At 39.4% G+C, this 20440-nt stretch overlaps 1 protein-coding gene across 5 annotated transcripts in view; it reads left to right on the top strand.

The window, feature by feature from the left end:
• The window catches only part of GRIN2B (glutamate ionotropic receptor NMDA type subunit 2B), a 552939-nt gene that overhangs the window by 422443 nt on the left and 110056 nt on the right, over positions 1–20440 (top strand). For all 5 annotated transcript variants that reach the window (XM_072127541.1, XM_072127539.1, XM_072127540.1 and 2 more), the window contains one exon: positions 3741–4339. In XM_072127541.1, the coding sequence (XP_071983642.1) occupies positions 3741–4339 (599 nt within the window). The remainder of the gene's footprint in view (positions 1–3740; positions 4340–20440) is intronic.

Below are 20440 nucleotides of genomic sequence, written 5' to 3'. Positions count from 1 at the left end.
TCTGCTGGAGAGATTGCACAAAGAAACAAACATTTTTTATATATGAAAAGTCCCGGAGTTCCTGCAGGTCCCACAGCCGTCCTGTGGTAATTAACGCTGAATCCAGGTGGTGAGGCAGCACTCAATAGCGTATGTTTGGCCATTGCTGCCAAAATGTGAGGTGGTCGTATCCGAGGAAGCCATCTCCTTTCTAAGGGACAACATGGCTACATTTATGAGAAATTATCTTCATACAGGAACATTTCTTTTAATAACATCCAATTGAAGAAATGTTTACATACGGCAAATGAATTTAATTATATGTGAATGCACAGATGGGAATACCCCTTTAAGTTATTTGTTTGTGGCAATCTTCATATAGGGCCCATACCACCTGTATGAACATCTGCCATTGTATAAGAAGTTTTATGATCTCATGACTCTTAAGGTCAATAATGGAGTCCGCTGAATGTTAATCAGATCTTCTTAGATAGGTGGGTTGGTGGTGCATACAACTAAGCCCCATCCACAATGGTTAATATATATCACTACCAGTCATGGGGATGAACAGTTTTACAATCTAAACTTTCCCCACCTCTTTATCAGTGGTGTCCTGCAGATGGGACTCACTACTGTAACTCTATCTAGCGCAGCCCAATACATCAAGAGGTTTCCGCCTCTTGATACATTCGGCGGGATCCTACACAACCCTTATCTCTAGGCCAGGCCCTACCGGGCGTAGAAATAAACGCAGCCGGTGACTTTTCACATGTGAAAATTTGCCGTCTACAGCGAGTGCGCAGGCATGGGGACAGTAACGCACAGCGTCGGCTCACTCCCCACTGGCCGTGCCCACCACTCGCCTGGCCGCGCCCCCCCCTTCATGCTCCTTCATGCCCAACTGGCATGAAGATGGCAGATTGGGGAAAATAATCGCAAGTGCTAGCAATAGGCTAGCATCTGCAATTATTTCAGGGCTTCTACACCACTGACGTGGCCAGTAAATAACCAAGATATTTATGATCAGGATGCTCATCCACTTCTATGGTGTCAAGTACTGGGTTTTTTTTGTAGGCTACAGAATTAAAAATTGGTTCATATGATTTTTTCTTATAGATGGTTTTATATGCAAAGAACTATCTGTTCTCTTTTATATCTATCAGTGCCTGTATGTTATTTTTATAATTTTGCTACTTTTTTTGTACTAATAATCTTACAATGAAAAACCTGTAGTTGCTATTCTAAAACCTTCCCAGAAGCCTAGATAGATAGATAGATATTTATTTTTGAAAAGTGCTTTTATCATTTGGTATTTTGAAGATTTTTATGCAGCTTATTTATCACATAAAATTAAATCTATCACAACTTTAGAAACCTTTCCTCATAGCAACAGCTGCCTCTGGGATCTAAAACCGAATTTGAATAGAGGTCAGCATTGTACACAAGCGAATTATTGCTAAATGACTGCTAAAGTAACATGTATTATCTTAGCTCCAAAATAAAGTTCACTTCAAGTGATGCCCACAGAGAAATTGTTCAGGCACAGCAGTACCACATAGCAATTTCTGCCAACAAAACAATTTGTAAGTGCACTATTGTGCCAACACAGTGGTTCCCACCTAACATACTCCTGCCACAGTAGAACAGGCTGTTTCCATGTTTTAGTTACTAATATATTACCAGAGCACAACTGGACTTCTATTGGTGAAAAGTTTATCCAGGGGTTATTCTTATTGCCACATATGGAGTCGGGAATTTTTTTTTCCCTTTCTCTGGATGAACCATTATAATCATATACAGTGGGTACGGCTAGTGGGGTGCAGAGTGTACATTAATGAGCAAGAAAAAAAAAGTAAAAAATTTAAATGGGTCTGAATACTTTCCGTACCCACTGTATAGGCCTGACTTTATGATCTCCGTTTTAATCTATCAAGTATATGACTATAAGCTACGGTGTATATAGTTATTAGCAGCACCAAAAGAAATGCTGTAAAGTATTTTTTCCTGCATTGGACTCAAAAAGCTAGTATTTAGCTTTGTCTACATAGTTATGTAATTACAAATAAAACCGTGTGATCAATTGCATAGTAACTGCATTGCTATTACTATGATGGTTTTCATTGAAACATTGCACTTAATATAGAAAGCTAGTATAAAGCGAATATAAACTCATACACTGTAAGTGCGTAAAGCACAACCTAGATCAGCTTGTCTAGGCAGCCAAAGAGAACAGAACAGTCATTTTGTTATTAGAAGTCTTCACCTACTTGTAGTAATGAAATGTCACATTCAGTCATCACAACGAGCTTGGAAAGTAACATGTCCTTGGATCACCATCTAGAAGTGTACATCTGTTGACATCTGGTGTCATGTAAAAGAAAAAAGACATTTATGCAAAAACAACAAATAAAAATCAGAAAGACAATAAAAACACCAACAAAATAACACAAATCTTTAACAAGAAAACTTAAGTATGCCTTTTATATTATTAATATTATGACTATTAACCATATTATTAACTGGCATCTCTGAATCATTGGTCTTCAGTCATTGCTGAGGAGTAATTATTAACAGTAATGCCCTCTTGAGACATTTTTGACAATCTTCTTGACAATACAACTCCCTAGATATCAAAAGAAATGTATGTTCTTTACTGATTGATCGCCAGAGTTCAGAGGTTGATATAAAGCATCATATATCATTTTTTCTTTTTTAAGTTGCTTATAAAAAAGGGATTAAAATCCACAAACAAGAGGGGTCTGCTCAACTAATATTCAGTCCATCAACCCAACAAACCAATAAACAACTTGTAGAACACTAAGACAAGTGAGGTGTGAATAAGCAAAATATACACAAATCTTTATTAGCTCAAAACAAATAATGACATATATGAAGAGGTAAATTAAAACCATGTAAAAATGTGATAAGACACATGAAATATGTATGGACACTAACCAGTGTTATAGTGTCCATAAACAGCCACACATATATATGTATACCTTGCTATCCCCCTCAAATAAGGGGCTATGCATCCAAGATGAGCAATGTTTTAAAGGTAAATAGTACTACCATGATAAAAACCAGTAGAGCCAAGCATAACAATGACCCAAACCCAGTCCATCTATTTGTCAGATAAATGAGGGGAGAGTAGGACACATGTGGCCTGTGGTACCCAAAGAGATTCTTCATGATTTAAAAAAAGAGATATTAATAAAAGAAATTAAATAAATACAAATATTTAAATCAATAAAATAGCTTACACTTAACAGGTTATCTTTTGACTGCTTTGATGGTCCCCACCAGATTTTTGGACTTGTCCTGCAGGGATGAGCCAATCACAGGGCTGTCTCTGTGGTCATTACTGTATTTATGGCACAAGGCTGGTAAGTAAGTTGATTGCAGCAGTCATGTGCTCCTGATGCAACCATGAGGGTGGTGGTGGAGGAGGATCAGTGATAAATGTGTGGAAGTGAGAAGTATGAAGGGAGCAGTGGTCAAGGATTTGTGTTGATGCTATGGGTGTTATGGAATATGATCTTATGTAACAAAGCTGAAATCTCATGTTTTCATCACTAAATATGAATGGCAGTTTACAAAGGGATGTTTAACAATGCAGAGAACAGGACTCATGTGCAGGGGTAAAGAAAGATGCCCCAATTGTAGTATTTATAACTGAAGAAAGAGTCAATAAATGAATATAATGTGCATTTTTTATTTATGTATGTGCAAAAGTATTGATTTCCTGTGTTTTGTTTTTACAGGAAGAATCTTCTATGTTCTTCCAATTTGGACCCTCTATTGAACAACAGGCTTCTGTTATGCTCAACATCATGGAGGAATATGACTGGTACATTTTCTCCATTGTCACTACCTACTTTCCTGGTTATCAAGACTTTGAGAATAAGGTGCGGAGCACCATTGAAAATAGCTTTGTGGGTTGGGAACTAGAAGAAGTTATACATCTGGATATGTCTTTGGATGACAATGACTCTAAGATCCAAAACCAACTTAAGAAGCTCCAGAGTCCTGTTATACTGCTGTATTGCACAAAAGAAGAAGCCACTTATATATTTGAAGTGGCCCATTCAGTGGGATTGACGGGTTATGGCTACACATGGATTGTACCCAGCCTTGTGGCTGGAGACACTGACACTGTGCCAGCTGAGTTCCCTACAGGACTCATCTCGGTGTCCTACGATGAGTGGGACTATGACCTTCCTGCTCGAGTGAGAGACGGGATTGCTATCATCACCACTGCAGCTTCTACCATGTTGGCTGAGCACAAATCCATTCCACAGTCCAAGAGCAGCTGCTACAATATTCAAGAAAGCAGACATGATGATGCCCATATGTTAAACAGGTAATATAAGAAACACAAGCTTTTGTATAATGTATGATTTTAGACACATGAAGAATTTAAGATGCTTTTTTTCTCAGGGTGAAGGATCTCTCGAGTCACCATAGAAAATACTCAACTTTTTAATAATATTCATTGTCTGAAGTGTTAAGAAAATAATTGTCACGTATCTATTTCATACACCTGCAAGCAAAGCTGTAGACAATGAAATAAAATTGCAGTCATTGAAGGTTGTTGGATGCTTTTTCATACCTAAACAATCTTAAACAGCTACAATTAATAAAGGGTCTTTCCAGGCTATAGTATTGATGACTTAAGTTAATATTGAAGGGGTTCAACACAGAGAATGGAACAGGTGGTACCAGAAGCAGACAGTTCTGTGTAGTGTCAGAACCAACTGGCAGAAGCTTACTTCCAATTTAGTGTAAATGAACGGATCTGAGCTGCAGTAACCTGTTCTGACCACTACACGGAGAGCAGAGCTGTCACCGTCTTGTTCCATCAACTGTGTATCATTTGTTAAAAACACTTGATTTGTGGCTGTACCAGGTGTCACACTTCCACTGATCTGATATTCAGCGTGTATTGTATAGATAAGTCATTAATATTTGTAGCCTAAAAACCCCTTTAATCTTTCATATTTTCATTGTAAACATAAAAGCTGAATACATAAGAATTTAGAAGCAAAATGTTGGGGCTTTCTATATAATATAATGAAGTGACAATGCTCTCCCCCCTAATTGGTTACTTGATCTTTCCTTGTTCTCTAGCATTATACGTCCATATACACCGCACAACACAATGTGAGCCATGTGACCATGTGATCATCTATGTGAAGTGCTTGTAGCTGTGACATCCATTTTCTCAAGGAATACTGTATTTCTACAAGCTGTTCACTGTACAGGCAGTACAAAGATTTTTTTGGGTGTCTGTGATAGTTGGATTTTAAACATGTAGGGTTGTCATGAGAACCGGGATTAATAATAAAGCTTCATTACAGATACCTTTGATAACTGTTACAGCTGATCAATGTAGCCCAGGGCTAAAGTACAGTAAATTACCAACATCTACAGGTTCGTTTGTAACTAGGGGTTGTCTGTAAGTCGGGGGTAGGAGACCGCCTGTATTAACCTGACTAAATAGTAACAATAATAACGTTCCCTAATACATAAAGTCGAGATAAGATAGCAAGTAGAAAGAATGCATCGCTCCACCAATGACCCATCTAATGAAGAAGTCACTTCACTGTGTTATGGATAAAATACCATATATACTCAAGTATAAGCCCGCCCTAGTATAAGCCAAGGTACCTAATTTTAACACAAAAAACTGGAAAAAACTATTGACTCAAGTATAAGCCGAGGGTAGGAAATGCATTGGTCTTAGCCCCTGCCCCGCAGTATACAGCCTGCAGCCCCTGCCCCTCAGTATACAGCCTGCAGCCCCTGCCCCGCAGTATACAGCCTGCAGCCCCGGCCCCCCCAGTATACAGCCTCCGACCAGAGGGTGTCGGAAGGTGAGTACACTTTTTTTTAATAGAATCAAGTATAAGCCGTGTTAGGGTTTTTCAGCACATTTTTTGTGCTGGAAAATTTGTCTTATACTTCAGTATATACGGTAATGAATATTTTTATAGCTGGCAATAGGAAACATTCATGAAGAGTCAATGTAGTTTCATAGTTCCAGATGTTGGAATGACAGCACTTCTTATGTATTGTGTCTGGATCTCCGTCCCTTGCAATCTTTTTTTGCCAGAGAACTGATACAATATCAGTCCAAAAGTAGACACAGTGGAATTTATTATAGCCAGTCGCAAAGCTAAGCATCACAGCATTTTGGCAGTAGCATACCCTTCTTCAGGACTATTTTACTATTAAGTAACCCATGTGACAGATGTTCACGTTTTCAGTTTAATATGACATTTTAACTGTTAGACAAACTTCCATGATCTTCTACTGACTATTGCTTCTTCTAACATTATACAAATATATATATATATATCCTGTTTCCCCCAAAATAAGGTAGTGTCCTTTATTATTTTTGGCTGCTGAAGGCGCACTAGGTCTTATTTTCAGGGGATGTCTTATTTGCAATGTACAAGAATTAAAATTTATTGTTGAACAAAATATCAACACTTATTAATATACTTTAGTCATATCATCACATGCATCAGCAGAACCAGACAATCTCTGAATTCCGTCAAGTATTTCTTGTGACTCTTATTTCCATGTACAACAATATATGATACATTTGCAGATCCCAGTATTTTAAGACGGTTGTATCATTACCTTCTGGAACCTCACCATAACTCTACAAAACCTGAATTTCATGCTAAATATGTTGCTACTTAATTTCTTTTGGAAACATTTGCCCCCATCTCTAATACTATAGCACTTTTTGTAAAGGAGGCCTTCTTGTCGGGGTAGCCTCCTCGTAATGTGAAAACACGCAGCTGTCAGTGAGTGTAACACCCATGTCACAACATCATGCAGTGTCTAAATGATCTTCTAATACTAATGTGGGGGAGCTGTATTTTTTTTTGTAGCTGTCTTATTTTCAGGGGAGCCCTTAAGTGTGAACATTTTTTGGGGGGTAGGGGGTCTTATTTCAGGGAAACAGGAATATACAGGCAGCCCCCGGGTTATGTACAAGATAGGTACCTTGGGTGTGTACTTAAGTTGAATCTGTATGTAAGCCGGAACGTATATTTTATAATTGTAGCTCCAGACAAAATGTCTTTTTGGCCCCAATGACAATCGGATTTTCAATTTCTTTTGCTGTAATGGGATCAAGGATTATCAATAAAGCTTCATTTATTCACACCTTACAGCTGATCATTGCAGCCAGGGACTAAAGTAACATCCAAAAAGTTTCAAAAAGAGGTCACATTGGGCAGAGGGGGGCCGTCTGTAACTAGGGGTCGTCTGTAAGTCTGATGTCTTTAAGTAGGGGAACTACACTGACCGTTTATCTGATTTGGTTTCTATGTTTTTGCAAACAAATGATGTGCATATATCCAGGCAATGTCTCCAGCAGAGCTGATGTAATGAAATGCTTTTCCTGCCGATGTGGGTGGTGTGAGAAGTCTGTGCACAGCAGCTGAGCCATCCTGACCCTGAATCTTGGGATCCAGCCCTATTTAGCAACATTTCAGTGGTCTTTCCCAGGGGAATTCCTCTTGTCTTTTTCGCTGTTTGTTTTCTCGCAACATATTTCTCCCAATAGACTTCACTTCCCATTGGTCTGATGGTTCACACTTTGCATTATTCCCCTTGTCCAGTGACACAAGCAAATCTTAATTGCTGATGGAGCATGTTATAAAGTGTGAATTTTATCAAATATTTTTATCATAAAATAAGATAACTTTTGGTTTTTAATCATTAATAATCATTAATTTATTGGTTACTGGAAAATGTAACATTTATACTAGTTTATACTATACTACATTTTTTTTGCGTAACAAATTGTATTTTCTAGTAACGGTATTTGATATACCTTTCCATTTACTGGGAGGTGGGAAAAAATTCCAAATACGGTGAAATTGATAGAAAAACTCATCTGCACTGTTTCCGTGTGGGCTTCATTTTAAGGCTTTTACTTTTCACTCCGAATGACACCTTTCCTTTATTGTTTGGGTCAGTGTGATCATGGAAAACCCCAATTTACATAGGTTTTATTATGTTTTAATAGATTTGAACAAACAAAAACCTTTCTTACAAAAAAAACTTCTTTATTTTGCTATTTTTGACCCTAATTACTTTTCCATACTACAGCATTCAGAGCTGTATCATGTGTCAAGATGACATTTTCATTTCTACCATTTTAGGGACTGCACAACCAATTGATCAATTTTTATACAATTTTTATACATTGCAAATTGGTGAAAAAGTGGCGATTCAAATATTTGGGTGCTATTTTCACTGACTGAAATAACCGTTTTGATTGATCAGGACTTTTGGGATGCAGCAATACCTAACATGCTTATGATTTTTTTTTTATTATTTTTTATATCAGTTCTATGGAAAGGGGGGTGATTTGCACTCTTATTTTTTAATAAAAAAAAAAAAAAATTTCCTGTTTGTCAGTAAATTAATAGCGCTATTAATAGTAAAATTAATGGAATAGTGGAATATAGCTACCCACTTAGAGTCCTTTATATACTTCTGTGGTCAGCGTGTTCAGTGATTTTGAAGGCAGATTTTTGTTACAAAGAAAGGAACAGCTTTTTTTTGCCATCTAAACATTTTAAAAGCAAATAGAAAAGTGAGTGTGCATTAATCCTAAGTGTGTGCAGTGTCCAAAGTGTGGACACTTAAGACACTTTAGCACGGCGGGCACACGGCAGGAGGAGGAGGAGGAGGTGAGCGCCCCTCTACATAGCGATGTATGGCTGCGACGTGTGCTGCACCGTACTGCTCCCGTAGGGCGCCGCGAGCCCATAGAAGTGTATGGGGACGTACATCGGCCGCATATATGTCGGCCGTATGTACGTCCCCCATACTGTAGTGTGAATGCAGCCTTAATGAGCAAGTTTCAAGGCTGCTGTTAATTAACAATATGGAACGAAGTTTGCTGCTCCTGGGGAAGATGGGTGTGGGGATGGAAGTATGGAGGTGCAGAGTGAGGGGGCAGATAGTTGAGTAACATGTAGAAGGTGGGGTAGAGGTAGTTAAATCCTGATCTGGTGCACCCCAGACTGTGGTAAAAGACTCAATTATTGGACTTGGTATCGTACATTATATTACCAATTTTTTATCTGGAGATCACCAATAACCCCAAACAAGGGTAACTCTATCCAGTGGAGATATTAAGTTAGGAAATTTTTGTTCAATTATGGTATTTTACACCATTTTTTCCTAACATATGAAACATCACTTGAATATATTCTACTGTTTCTACATGATTTCAATAGTTTTTTATGTATGTTTTCGATAGCTGTATAATTTTTATTATTTTGAGATCATATGGGCCCACGATTATATTTGTTACTTGGATCTATTTAATTTGTTGGAATAAATATCAGTAAAAAAAATGTTATGGTTATTTCCTGCCTGGAGTGATTTTGGTGTGGCAACACAAATACATTTGCCTTTAGTTTTCTCGGAAATAGTACCTGTACCACGTGCCACACCATAAAGGCAGTGGGAAATTAGGGAGTTAAGTAAGTGTCTCAAAAGTTGGTTGAAAAGAGGGGTTTGGATTCATGGAGAACTGGGCTGACTTTGCTGTTGGCTACAGGCTCTACAGTAGCGATGGGCTGCACATCAATGTGGAGGGTGAGGCTGTTTTTTTTGGGGGGGGGATGGCTAGAAGGTTGGAGGAGTGTTAAAACTAGAGACCTAGCCTCACAAACAAAATGGAGAAACTGGAGCTCTTAATGTTGGAGGGCAAATATGATATAGTGGGTATCAGTGAAACGTGTCTGGACAGTAGCTACTGTATGACTGGGCTGTTTATATAGATGGTTATAGTCTTTTTAAAAATGATCATATGAATACAAAAGGGGGAGGAGTTTGTTTATTTGTGAAATCTTACATCACCCTGTGGGTGGTGATAAGGGGAGGAAAAAGAATAAAATATGAAAATATTACTAGAGAATTGTTATAAGGTTCCTAATACAATAGAGGAAGCAGAGGAACTGCTGATAAGTCAAAACCTGGTGAAGTACTTATCAAGGGGGAATTCTGTTACCCAGATATTGACTGGGGGGCAGAAACCTGCAGGTCCTTAAAAAGGGAGCAGGTTTTTGTCAACAAAAGACAAATACCTGTCGCAACTAGTCCTGGAGACAACAAGAAGGGGGCAATTCTGGACCTTATCCTAACCAACTGACCTGACAGGGTTTTAAAATTACAGGTTGGGGCACCAGGGTAATAGTGATCTTTGAGTTTATATTACGCCTTACTAAAAGGGTTAGCAGAGGGGAAACAAACATTTTAAACTTCAGGAGGGCAAATTTTCAACAGCTAAGGGAGGACTTTAATATCATAAAATGGGGCATATTTACTATGGACCTTATGTCAGTTTTCTGTCAGACTTTGCACGTGTTTTCTAGTGCAAACTGCTAGCACAGATATTTTAGAAGCGTCCGTGCCACATAGGTGTTGCATGAGTCGCGGCTGCACTAGTCTTCATGCACTGAAATGGGCGTTCCGATGCTCTGTTGGATCATGCACCAGATTTAACAAAGTCCAACAGAATTGTGTTGCACGCCCCATGTTAAAGGTGCACCAATAAAAAGTTGTCCAATCCTGAATCTGGCACACCCTGCACACTAGACAGGCAAACTGCATATAGTGGAGTTTGCAGTGTTTTTAGTAGATATTCTCAAAAACAAAAGCACCCCAAAAATGGGACCTTTTTAAAAATATTCAAAAAAGGTACTGTGAAAACTCATACCATCTAGGAAAAAGCATAAGAGAAACAGAAAAAAACTATGTGGTTAACTAGTACTGCAAGGCAAGCAATAAATGCGAAAGATAAGGCATTTAAGTAAAAATAATCCCGAATTATTTTTCAAGTATATAAATTACAAGAAATTAAAATGGAGAGTGTGGGCCCTCAGAGGAATAACCTGGGGGTCATGGTGGAGGTAGATGAGGAAACGGCCAATCTATTGAATGTCGCCTTCTTAACTTTCTTTAACCAGAAAAATCCCCCGATGAAAGACATGATGAGGAATAATGTAATTTTCTTTTAAATATCAACCGTTTAAGCCAGGAAGAGGTGCGGCGCCTCCTCACAACCAATAAAATAGACAAATCACCGGGCCCAGGTGACAAATACTGCATGAATTATGTACTGTGAAAGATAAACAATTATTTTTAATATTTAAATATTCATTACAGACAGGTGCTGGTTCACAGGACTGGCTCACAGAAATGTGGCATCAATGTACAAAAAAACATCAAAAAGCGATCCAAGAAACTACAGCCCTGTGAGTTTAACTTCAGTTGTGGAGAAAATATTTGACAGGTACACTAGAGATGCTATCCTGGATTATCTCACTATACACAACTTTTAAACCTAGCATCAGCATGGGTTTATGAGGGATTGGTCCTGTTAGACTAATCTGATCATATTATATGAGGAGGTAAGCCCTAGACTGGACCTGGATGTTGCGACTGGTAGATGTTGCGTATCTGGACTTTTCCAGGCATTCTGGATTTTATACAGTGCCACATAACTGGTTGGCACATAAAATGAGACTGCTGTGACAAGGGGACAATCTGTGTATTTGGGTTAGCAATAGAAATAGAAAACAGAGGGTCATCATTAATGGTACATTCTCTGATTGGGTTGAGGTTACCAGTGGGGTGCCACAGGAGTTAGTATTGGGCCCTACTTTTTAATATTTTTTATTATTGAACTCATAGAGGGTTTACACAGTACAGTTTCAATATTTTTAGATGATACTAAGCTATGTAAATTAATTAATACTAAGAGCTATAGTATAATACAGAGAGATTTGTTGAAGTTGTAGGATTGAGCGGAGAATAGGCTGATGAAGTTTAGATAAATATAAAGTCATGCACATAGGCCATAGAAACAAAAAGTATAATTATTTTCTGAACAGTAAATTACTTGGTAAAACTGTAGCTGAAAAAGACTTGGGGGGTATTGGTGGATAGTAAACTCAATTTAAGTGATCAGAGCAAGGCAGCTGCTAATAAAGCAAATAAAATAATGGGATGTATCAAGAGAGGAATAGATTCTCATGATAAAGACATAGTTTTGCCCTTATACAAATCCCTGGTCAGACCACACATGGAGTATTGTGTACAGTTTTGGGCACCAGTGTATAAAAAGGACATTCCAGTAGAACTGGAATGGCTGCAGAGGAGGGCAAACAAGATTATTAGACTAAAATACAATGATAACTTGGGGTTATTCGGCTTAGAAAAAAGAAGTCTGAAGGGAGACCTCATTACAATGTACAAATAGCTGAATGGGCAGTACAGAGATCTCTTCAAAGAACTTTTTATACCTAGAACTCCTGTACGAAGAGAGGCGGTTCTACCATCACCATAGACTAGGATTATTTACGATAAGAGCAGTGACACTATGGAACTCTCTGCCACAGGAGGTTGTTATTACAGATTATTTGTATATGTTCAAGAGAGGCCTGGAGAGAAAAAATATAACAGGTTATGGGGAAAACATTTGGTAGGACTTGATGGGTTTGCGTCTTTTTCCAGCCTAATATATACGTTTGCCTAAGGGGGTCTGATCATTGCTACCATATACTGCAATACAATTTGGCATCATTATCCTTCAGTGCAGTTTGTCTACTAATTATATACTACGGCATTCAGGGTTGCAATCCCTTGGTCAGCTGTCAGTATATTGCATGAGCTCAGCTATAGGTTACTCATGTTAGATGACTCCGTTACCATCATCAGTAGTCAGGAATTTCATACAAAAAGAAAGTGTTCCTCAAAAAGAAGGCTTATTTATGATGCCATACACGGTGGGATCACAGTTTACATAAGTGGTACATACCCCTGTTTATGTTTAATAAGCCCATAATGTGGGGTACGCTGAGTTTTTCAGTTTGAAGTGCCAATAGCACTCTGCTTTTATGCATTGCATAATTCACACCTAAATCCTTATTTATTTCCACTCTCAACATTTCCCCTTCTTTCCCTCACCCTTTAGTTCAATTTGTGTATTGCTATATATTGTATTTAACGATTTTGCAGTACATCTGTATTGGTATGTTACCCAAAAACCATTACAGATGCTGCCTAAAGACAACCCTGGGAATTTAATACAAACTCCCCGCTGTCATGGCGAATGCTCAAAAACCAAGATGGAGGCCGATTGACCACCTTTTCCAAGGCTTTTAAATAGATAAGACCCACGATTGGTGCCAGCAACCGTGACAGGTGTTTGCTGTATTATGCAGCAAACACCCAGTTAAGTATGAAGCCCTCTAAAATACCCCAATGCAGGAAGGAGTTTATGATCAGTCTTCCCTCAGCTACTGGATTCAGCACCAGCTTGCTCCTTTGCCTCCCCTCTCTGTAGACTCATGAAATCTCTTTGAGCTTCCATTCATCTTTCTAGCAAGATGGAATACATAAGGGATGAAAGACCATTTATAGGGGAAGTGATAAAAGATATTTCTGAATGAGGAGCTTTATCTGCTGCTACTCCTGTCTGTAAAATTGCCGCAGATGTATGGTCGTGTCAAACTAACTGTGCATAACTAATCACCCTTCCAGAACCTTAAGCTTGGATTGAATATTTTCATAAAGTCCCGGAAGGGCGATTTGTTATGGACAGTAAGGACAACCTTAAACTCAAGTTCACACACAAAAGGGCAGTTGGGGGGGGGCTAGTTGTGAGAACAGTTCAGGGCCCATGGACACTTAATCCAGCACTGGTACTCTTATTTTATTTATATACAATATGTCCCCTATGAGTGGTAAAGTGCTTGCTAGGGAATATGATGGCGCTATATAAATGATGATTATTATTATTATATTTGCTTAACTCTGCTTCAAGAAAGATGCAGAATTCTATTATTTCTTCATTCCATAGTTCTCACTGAAACAACAGTGAAAAGGTGACCATTCACTATTAGATCCTCAGTGTACAGACTCAAAGAAGCATAAAATGAAAAGCCCTAGCAGAACTTAGAGGGTCAGCCTTGGGAATACACATCAGCCCGATGTATGTGAACATGCCCCAAGCTGGACTTATACGTACAGCCTCATTTATCAAAACTGTCATTGTTGGCTGTGACAACCAATCTGAGGTAACTTTATGATTTACCAGAAAAATGAACTATTTTTGGCTTCTGTGGGCAACAACGCAAGATTATCAACTAGAAATGTTCCAGCGTTTAGGTAGCAGATTAACACGTGTGTACCAGTGTATATTTTGTGCATAATACTGACAAATACAGTACAATTGAAAGTGGAAGGTATACTTTATGTATACTTATGTATACTTATGTATAAAGTAGTGACGGCCAGCATGAGTTTACTAAGGACAGTTGTCAGACTAACCTGATCTGTTTTTTATGAAGAGGTGAGCAGATGCCTGTCTATTAATGATATAGAGATAGGAATTAATAGCAATGTGTCTTATTTTTGCAGATGACACCAAGCTGTGTAGTGTAATATGGTCTATGGAGGATGTTCATAGGCTGCAGGGGGACTTGCACAAAATCCGCTTTGAGTGTTTGGTCATTCACTTAAGTTTCAATGTGGATAAATGTAAGGTTATGCACATGGTGACTAATAATCCACATGCTACATATGTCCTTGGGGGAGTAAATCTGGGAGAGTCCCTTGTTGAGAAGGACCTGAATGTACTAGTAGATCATATACTGAATAACAGCATGCAATGTCAATCAGCTGCCTCTAAAGCCAGCAAGATGCTGTCATGTATTAAAAGTGGTCTGGACTCTCGGGATAGGGATGTAATATTACCACTGTACAAGGCATTGGTTTGGCCTCACCTGGAATATTCCATCCAGTTCTGGGCACCAGTCCATAAAAAGGATGTCCTGGAGCTAGAGAGGGTACACGAAGAACCACAAAAATGATTTGGGGATTAGGGAAGGGGGGTCCAAAGACAAATCAAAAGATAAGGGGGCACAGTCGCCACATAGAGAAAACAAGGTTTGAAGGGGTTTTCCAGGTTAAATCAAAAACATATAACCTGCTGAGGGAAGGGGTTAAGAAAACAAGAAAGAGCTTATACATACCTTTGCTCCCCTTCCCATTGTCCTAAACCATCTCCTGTCAGTTCCTTGCCCCTGTTTGTATACAGAGGTAGGGCACGCTTCAATCTCCATAGAAGAGGAGCCTTTTTTACAGTAAGAGATGTGAATGTGTGGAATAGCCTGCCTTAGGAGTTGATCACAGTAGAAACAGCAGAGAGCTTCAAAAAAGGTCTTTTTACATGAACATTGATGAATATGTTATGATATAGAATTGTTTCCCTTACAACCCTTCCCTTTCCTTCCTTGGATTAACCTGACAGACATATGTTTTTTTTCAATTATACTATGTAACTACACTCACCGGCCACTTTATTAGGTACACCTGTCCAACTGCTCGTTAACACTTAATTTCTAATCAGCCAATCACATGTCGGCAACTCAGTGCATTTAGGCATGTAGACATGGTCAAGACAATCTCCTGCAGTTCAAACCGAGCATCAGTATTGGGAAGAAAGGTGATTTGAGGCCTTTGAACGTGGCATGGTTGTTGGTACCAGAAGGGCTGGTCTGAGTATTTCAGAAACTGCTGATCTACTGGGATTTTCACGCACAACCATCTCTAGGGTTTACAGAGAATGGTCCGAAAAAGAAAAAACATCCAGTGAGCGGCAGTTCTGTGGGCGGAAATGCCTTGTTGATGCCAGAGGTCAGAGGAGAATGGGCAGACTGGTTCGAGCTGATAGAAAGGCAACAGTGACTCAAATCACCACCCGTTACAACCAAGGTAGGCAGAAGAGCATCTCTGAACGCACAGTACGTCAAACTTTGAGGCAGATGGGCTACAGCAGCAGAAGACCACACAGGGTGCCACTCCTTTCAGCTAAGAACAGGAAACTGAGGCTACAATTTGCACAAGCTCATCGAAATTGGACAGTAGAAGATTGGAAAAACGTTGCCTGGTCTGATGAGTCTCGATTTCTGCTGCGACATTCGGATGGTAGGGTCAGAATTTGGCGTCAACAACATGAAAGCATGGATCCATCCTACCTTGTATCAACGGTTCAGGCTGGTGGTGGTGTCATGGTGTGGGGAATATTTTCTTGCCACTCTTTGGGCCCCTTGGTACCAATTGAGCATCGTTGCAACGCCACAGCCTACCTGAGTATTGTTGCTGACCATGTCCATCCCTTTATGACCACAATGTACCCTGTAACATCTGGTGGCTACTTTCAGCAGGATAATGCGCCATGTCATAAAGCTGGAATCATCTCAGACTGGTTTCTTGAACATGACAATGAGTTCACTGTACTCAAATGGCCTCCACAGTCACCAGATCTCAATCCAATAGAGCATCTTTGGGATGTGGTGGAACGGGAGATTCGCATCATGGATGTGCAGCCGACAAATCTGCGGCAACTGTGTGATGCCATCATGTCAATATGGACCAAAATCTCTGAGGAATGCTTCCAGCACCTTGTTGAATCTATGCCACGAAGAATTGAGGCAGTTCTGAAGGCAAAAGGGGGTCCAACCCGTTACTAGCATGGTGTACCTAATAAAGTGGCCGGTGAGTGTATATAATAAAGTTCTTGAATTCAACTCCAAGTCTACAGTATACACTATATTGGTGGGTGGGTGGATTATTCTAGCAAGGTTATATATTTAGGATTCTTACTTTTTTTGTTATTACATTATTTATGTTGTAGCTTTTGACTACCGTATTTTGCATTTTGCTATATATATGCTAGATTAGATGCCCCCGTGTGGGTTGCTCATGTATTGCAGCATGCACTAGTGCATAAGCACAGTTTTACTTGACAGTTTTACATGAATACGTTTTTTGTTTTATTTTGATACCTCTTTTCTATGTATGGGAATATATGGATTTCCATGTCTATACAATGTTTGTGCTATGCATAAAATATATACATATATGCAGCATAATATGCTAAACACAGCATTGTATGAAAACAATCAATTAGCCATTTCACGACCGATCTCTATAGAACGTGATTGGCTGGCTGGAGACATCTCACTATGGAAACTGGTCTCCATAGGAATGAATAATTCCTGGAAATACCTATAAACCAGTTCAAGGCCTTCCCACTAAACAGGAACTTAAAGTTGTCTATCATTTTGATTGGTTATAAGATCTGTTTCCATGACGATGTGACTTTGTCTGAGCCTTTATTTAATGTTTCTAAAACACTCATTATATGCACTTAACTATAGCGACAATTCCTTCTACCTAAGGCTGATGTGCAGCCATATTTACATGTTTGATTTTGTTGTCTTTAGGTGATGGCATGATGTTTGGTGTAGGTGCCATCTGATATAGGAGTACAAGATTATATACTGTTTTATTAGTAGGATTGTTTGTGGGATTCATATTGATAGCTTGCTGACCTACCTGGAGATACATCGGACGTGCTTGGCAGCTTGTGCTGTAGCCGGTTATTTCTATCCTTCTATGTTGAGGGAATTAAAACTACAGATGTTACATTGGTTAACATGACAAAAATGGTGTTAAAGGGGTTTGCCTCTTGTTTTTTGGAATCCGTGGGGGGCAGGATATTAGGTAATTTATCACAGTACACTAATTTAATGTTCTGCTCTGTTTTATTGATATGTAAAGTTTAGATTCTCATTCAGAAATATCTTTTACCTTATCCATAAAATGGCCGCAGCTATAGGTCCGTGTGATGCTAACTGTGCATCACCCTTCCAGACATTATGCTTGAATTTAATATTTTCATAAGGTCCTGAAAGGGCGATGTGTTATGGACCGTACGGATAACCTTACACCTCAGTTATCACACAAAAGGGACAGTTTCCTATATTCCCTCACTCTTATAGTTCCAAATGACTGTTCGTACTCTGCAATGGCAGATCTTCATATAGGTGGCATACCTGGGTCCTATATGAAGATCGCCAAAAACATGCTATACTCACCACTTGCTTCTTCTCCTCATGGCTCCATCTTCTCTTCAGGTCTGCGTGCATACGTTATGTATTGCATTTTTGTTTCAAGGCGGCTCAATGTGGACATTTCTGTAACGGAAGAGGCCCTGCTGTGGTCATTTCAATGAAGGGGGGCTCTGCTGTGGACATTTCATTTATGGGGGTGAGCTCTGCTGTGGCCACTTCATTAAAGGGGACTATGCTGTGGTCATTTCTGTAAAGGGTGGTCTGCAATGGACATTTTATTAAAGGGAGGCCTATATTGTGGCCATTTCATTAAATGGGGTATCTGCCATGTCCATTTCATTAAAGGGGGGCTCTGCAATGTCCATTTCATTAAAGGGGAGCTCTGCAGAGAACTTTCATTAATGGGAGCCCTTCTGTTCTGGTCATTTCATTAAAGGGGGCACTTCAGTGGACATTCTATTGAAGGGGGTCTCTGCTGTGGACATTGGTTTACAGGGGGGCTCTGCAAAGGACATTTCATTAAAGGGGGGCACTGCAGTGGGCATTTCATTATAGAGGGGTTCTGCTGTGGGCATTTCATTAAAGGGGGCCCAGTACGGTGTCATCAGGAGCAGGAAATTTGGCCTCCGGGCACATGTTGGTTTGGATGCTGGGTACATCTCCGCTGCAGAAGATATAGAGGGAGGTGCAACAACCCATAATACATGACACTATAGCAGGATTTCTGCCATCCATCTTTATGGTTCATAAAACCTGTCACATGTCTAACAGTTCAGATATTGGTAAGATGTAGATTGATATGCAGTTTCTAGTGTGTGGATCATCATACAATAATTTCTGTATATTTTGCGTTAAAACATAAAAATAATTGTGGAACACAGTTCTAAGTTGAGTACTAGAAAAGGGTTAAAAATGATGTTCAGAACAGAGGAACATATAATCAGTCCATTTTATAGCTAGTCAAATTTTCTTTGTCCCTGCAATCCATATTCCAATTTAGCACCAGGGAGAGCTGACTGTGTGCTTAGTGCATGGAGAGCGCCTGCTGTGTGTTCTGCAGTTCTGTGCTCCAGCACCATGGACAGCGCCGGGCTCGGCACCACATGCAGCAGCTGCAAACGGCTCTGATTAAACTCCTCATTTTCCATCCAGATCATGTTCTATAATAGAGGATGGAGCTGCGTATTCCGCATCTGAATGGAGATATAACATCTAGCATTGCTGTTAATAATAGTATTTAAATTATGGAAGCCATCTCTTCATATTATTGAACAGATATCACTTTCTGTAGAGAAAATCCCATTTCTGTGTGTAAATGATAATGGTGAAAAAATTACAATATTACTGCCTGAAATAGATAAAATTACTTTACAACAAAATGAATGGAATCAGGTTTTTAACCTTCTAATGAGATACCCTTACTTTTTTTTTATATTATTCATGTATCTGGACGTTGAGTTCTCTAAGGCCTTAGAATCCCTATGACTCTCGATGTATTATGGAGATCTCTATGTAAAATCCAACAGTAAACGGCCATATGGGGGATGTATATACAGCGGATATACGTCCCCCATAGGCTGGCAATGGGCATGAGCGCCGTACGGGAGTGGTACTGACATGTCCTATCTTTTCTCGGCATACGGCGCCGTGCGCCATATATCCCTGTGGAGAGGGTGGGGTGAGCAACGCTCACCTCCTCCTCCTCTCCCCGGCGCCGACGTGTGCCCGCCGTGCTACGTGTGCCTGAATGCAGCCTGAGAGTATCAGATTAGAGACTTATTATGATACTGTAAAACAACTATGGAGGTTGTAAGGCAGCTACAGAAGTTCAATTGCTGATAGACAGAGACCTAGAATATTATATTACATATATCACTATATCACAAGATCTCTCGGTCCACCCAGTGGAATAATTGGCCGGTCACTTGGGCAAATATATCCCTTTATCGATATTACATCCCAAAAATGTAGTTATGTGATATTTCTTACTTACAATAAACCGGCCCACCATGAACTTTTCTAAATCCTCTCAACATCCTGTGAGTTCCATACTCCTAATCTTCTTCCAGTAAATAACCCCATTGATGGTGGTGAAACGGTTTTTCTTCTAGGCTTAGAGGATGTCCCCTTGTCATAGTTACAGGCCTAGGTGATTATTAGAAATATCTCTATACCGTCCGTGCATGTATTTGTAGTTAACGATTAGATCACCCATGAACATCTTTTTACTAGCTGAATAATCCCAAATGTAACAATCTTTTGGGTTGGTTTAATTACAGTAGTCATTGTCTATGAACCCCCATTCCACTTTGTACTTGCTCAGTCTACTATTCCCTTGAGGTTATAAAATTGGGCGGTTTTATAGCATGACTTCACAAATTTTGCAGACAGTCTTTTAATTTAACAACACACTTGCTGGTATATAGCGGTACATGAGCGATCTTCTTCACCCCATGATGGCTGAACGTCTCTTGGACCATGTGACAAGATGTTTAGGT

The sequence above is a fragment of the Engystomops pustulosus genome, chromosome 10 (genome assembly GCF_040894005.1).
Source record: "Engystomops pustulosus chromosome 10, aEngPut4.maternal, whole genome shotgun sequence".
NCBI lineage: Eukaryota > Metazoa > Chordata > Amphibia > Anura > Leptodactylidae > Engystomops > Engystomops pustulosus.
Note: the sequence above shows the minus strand (reverse complement) of the source record. Positions and strands in the feature narration are given on the sequence as shown.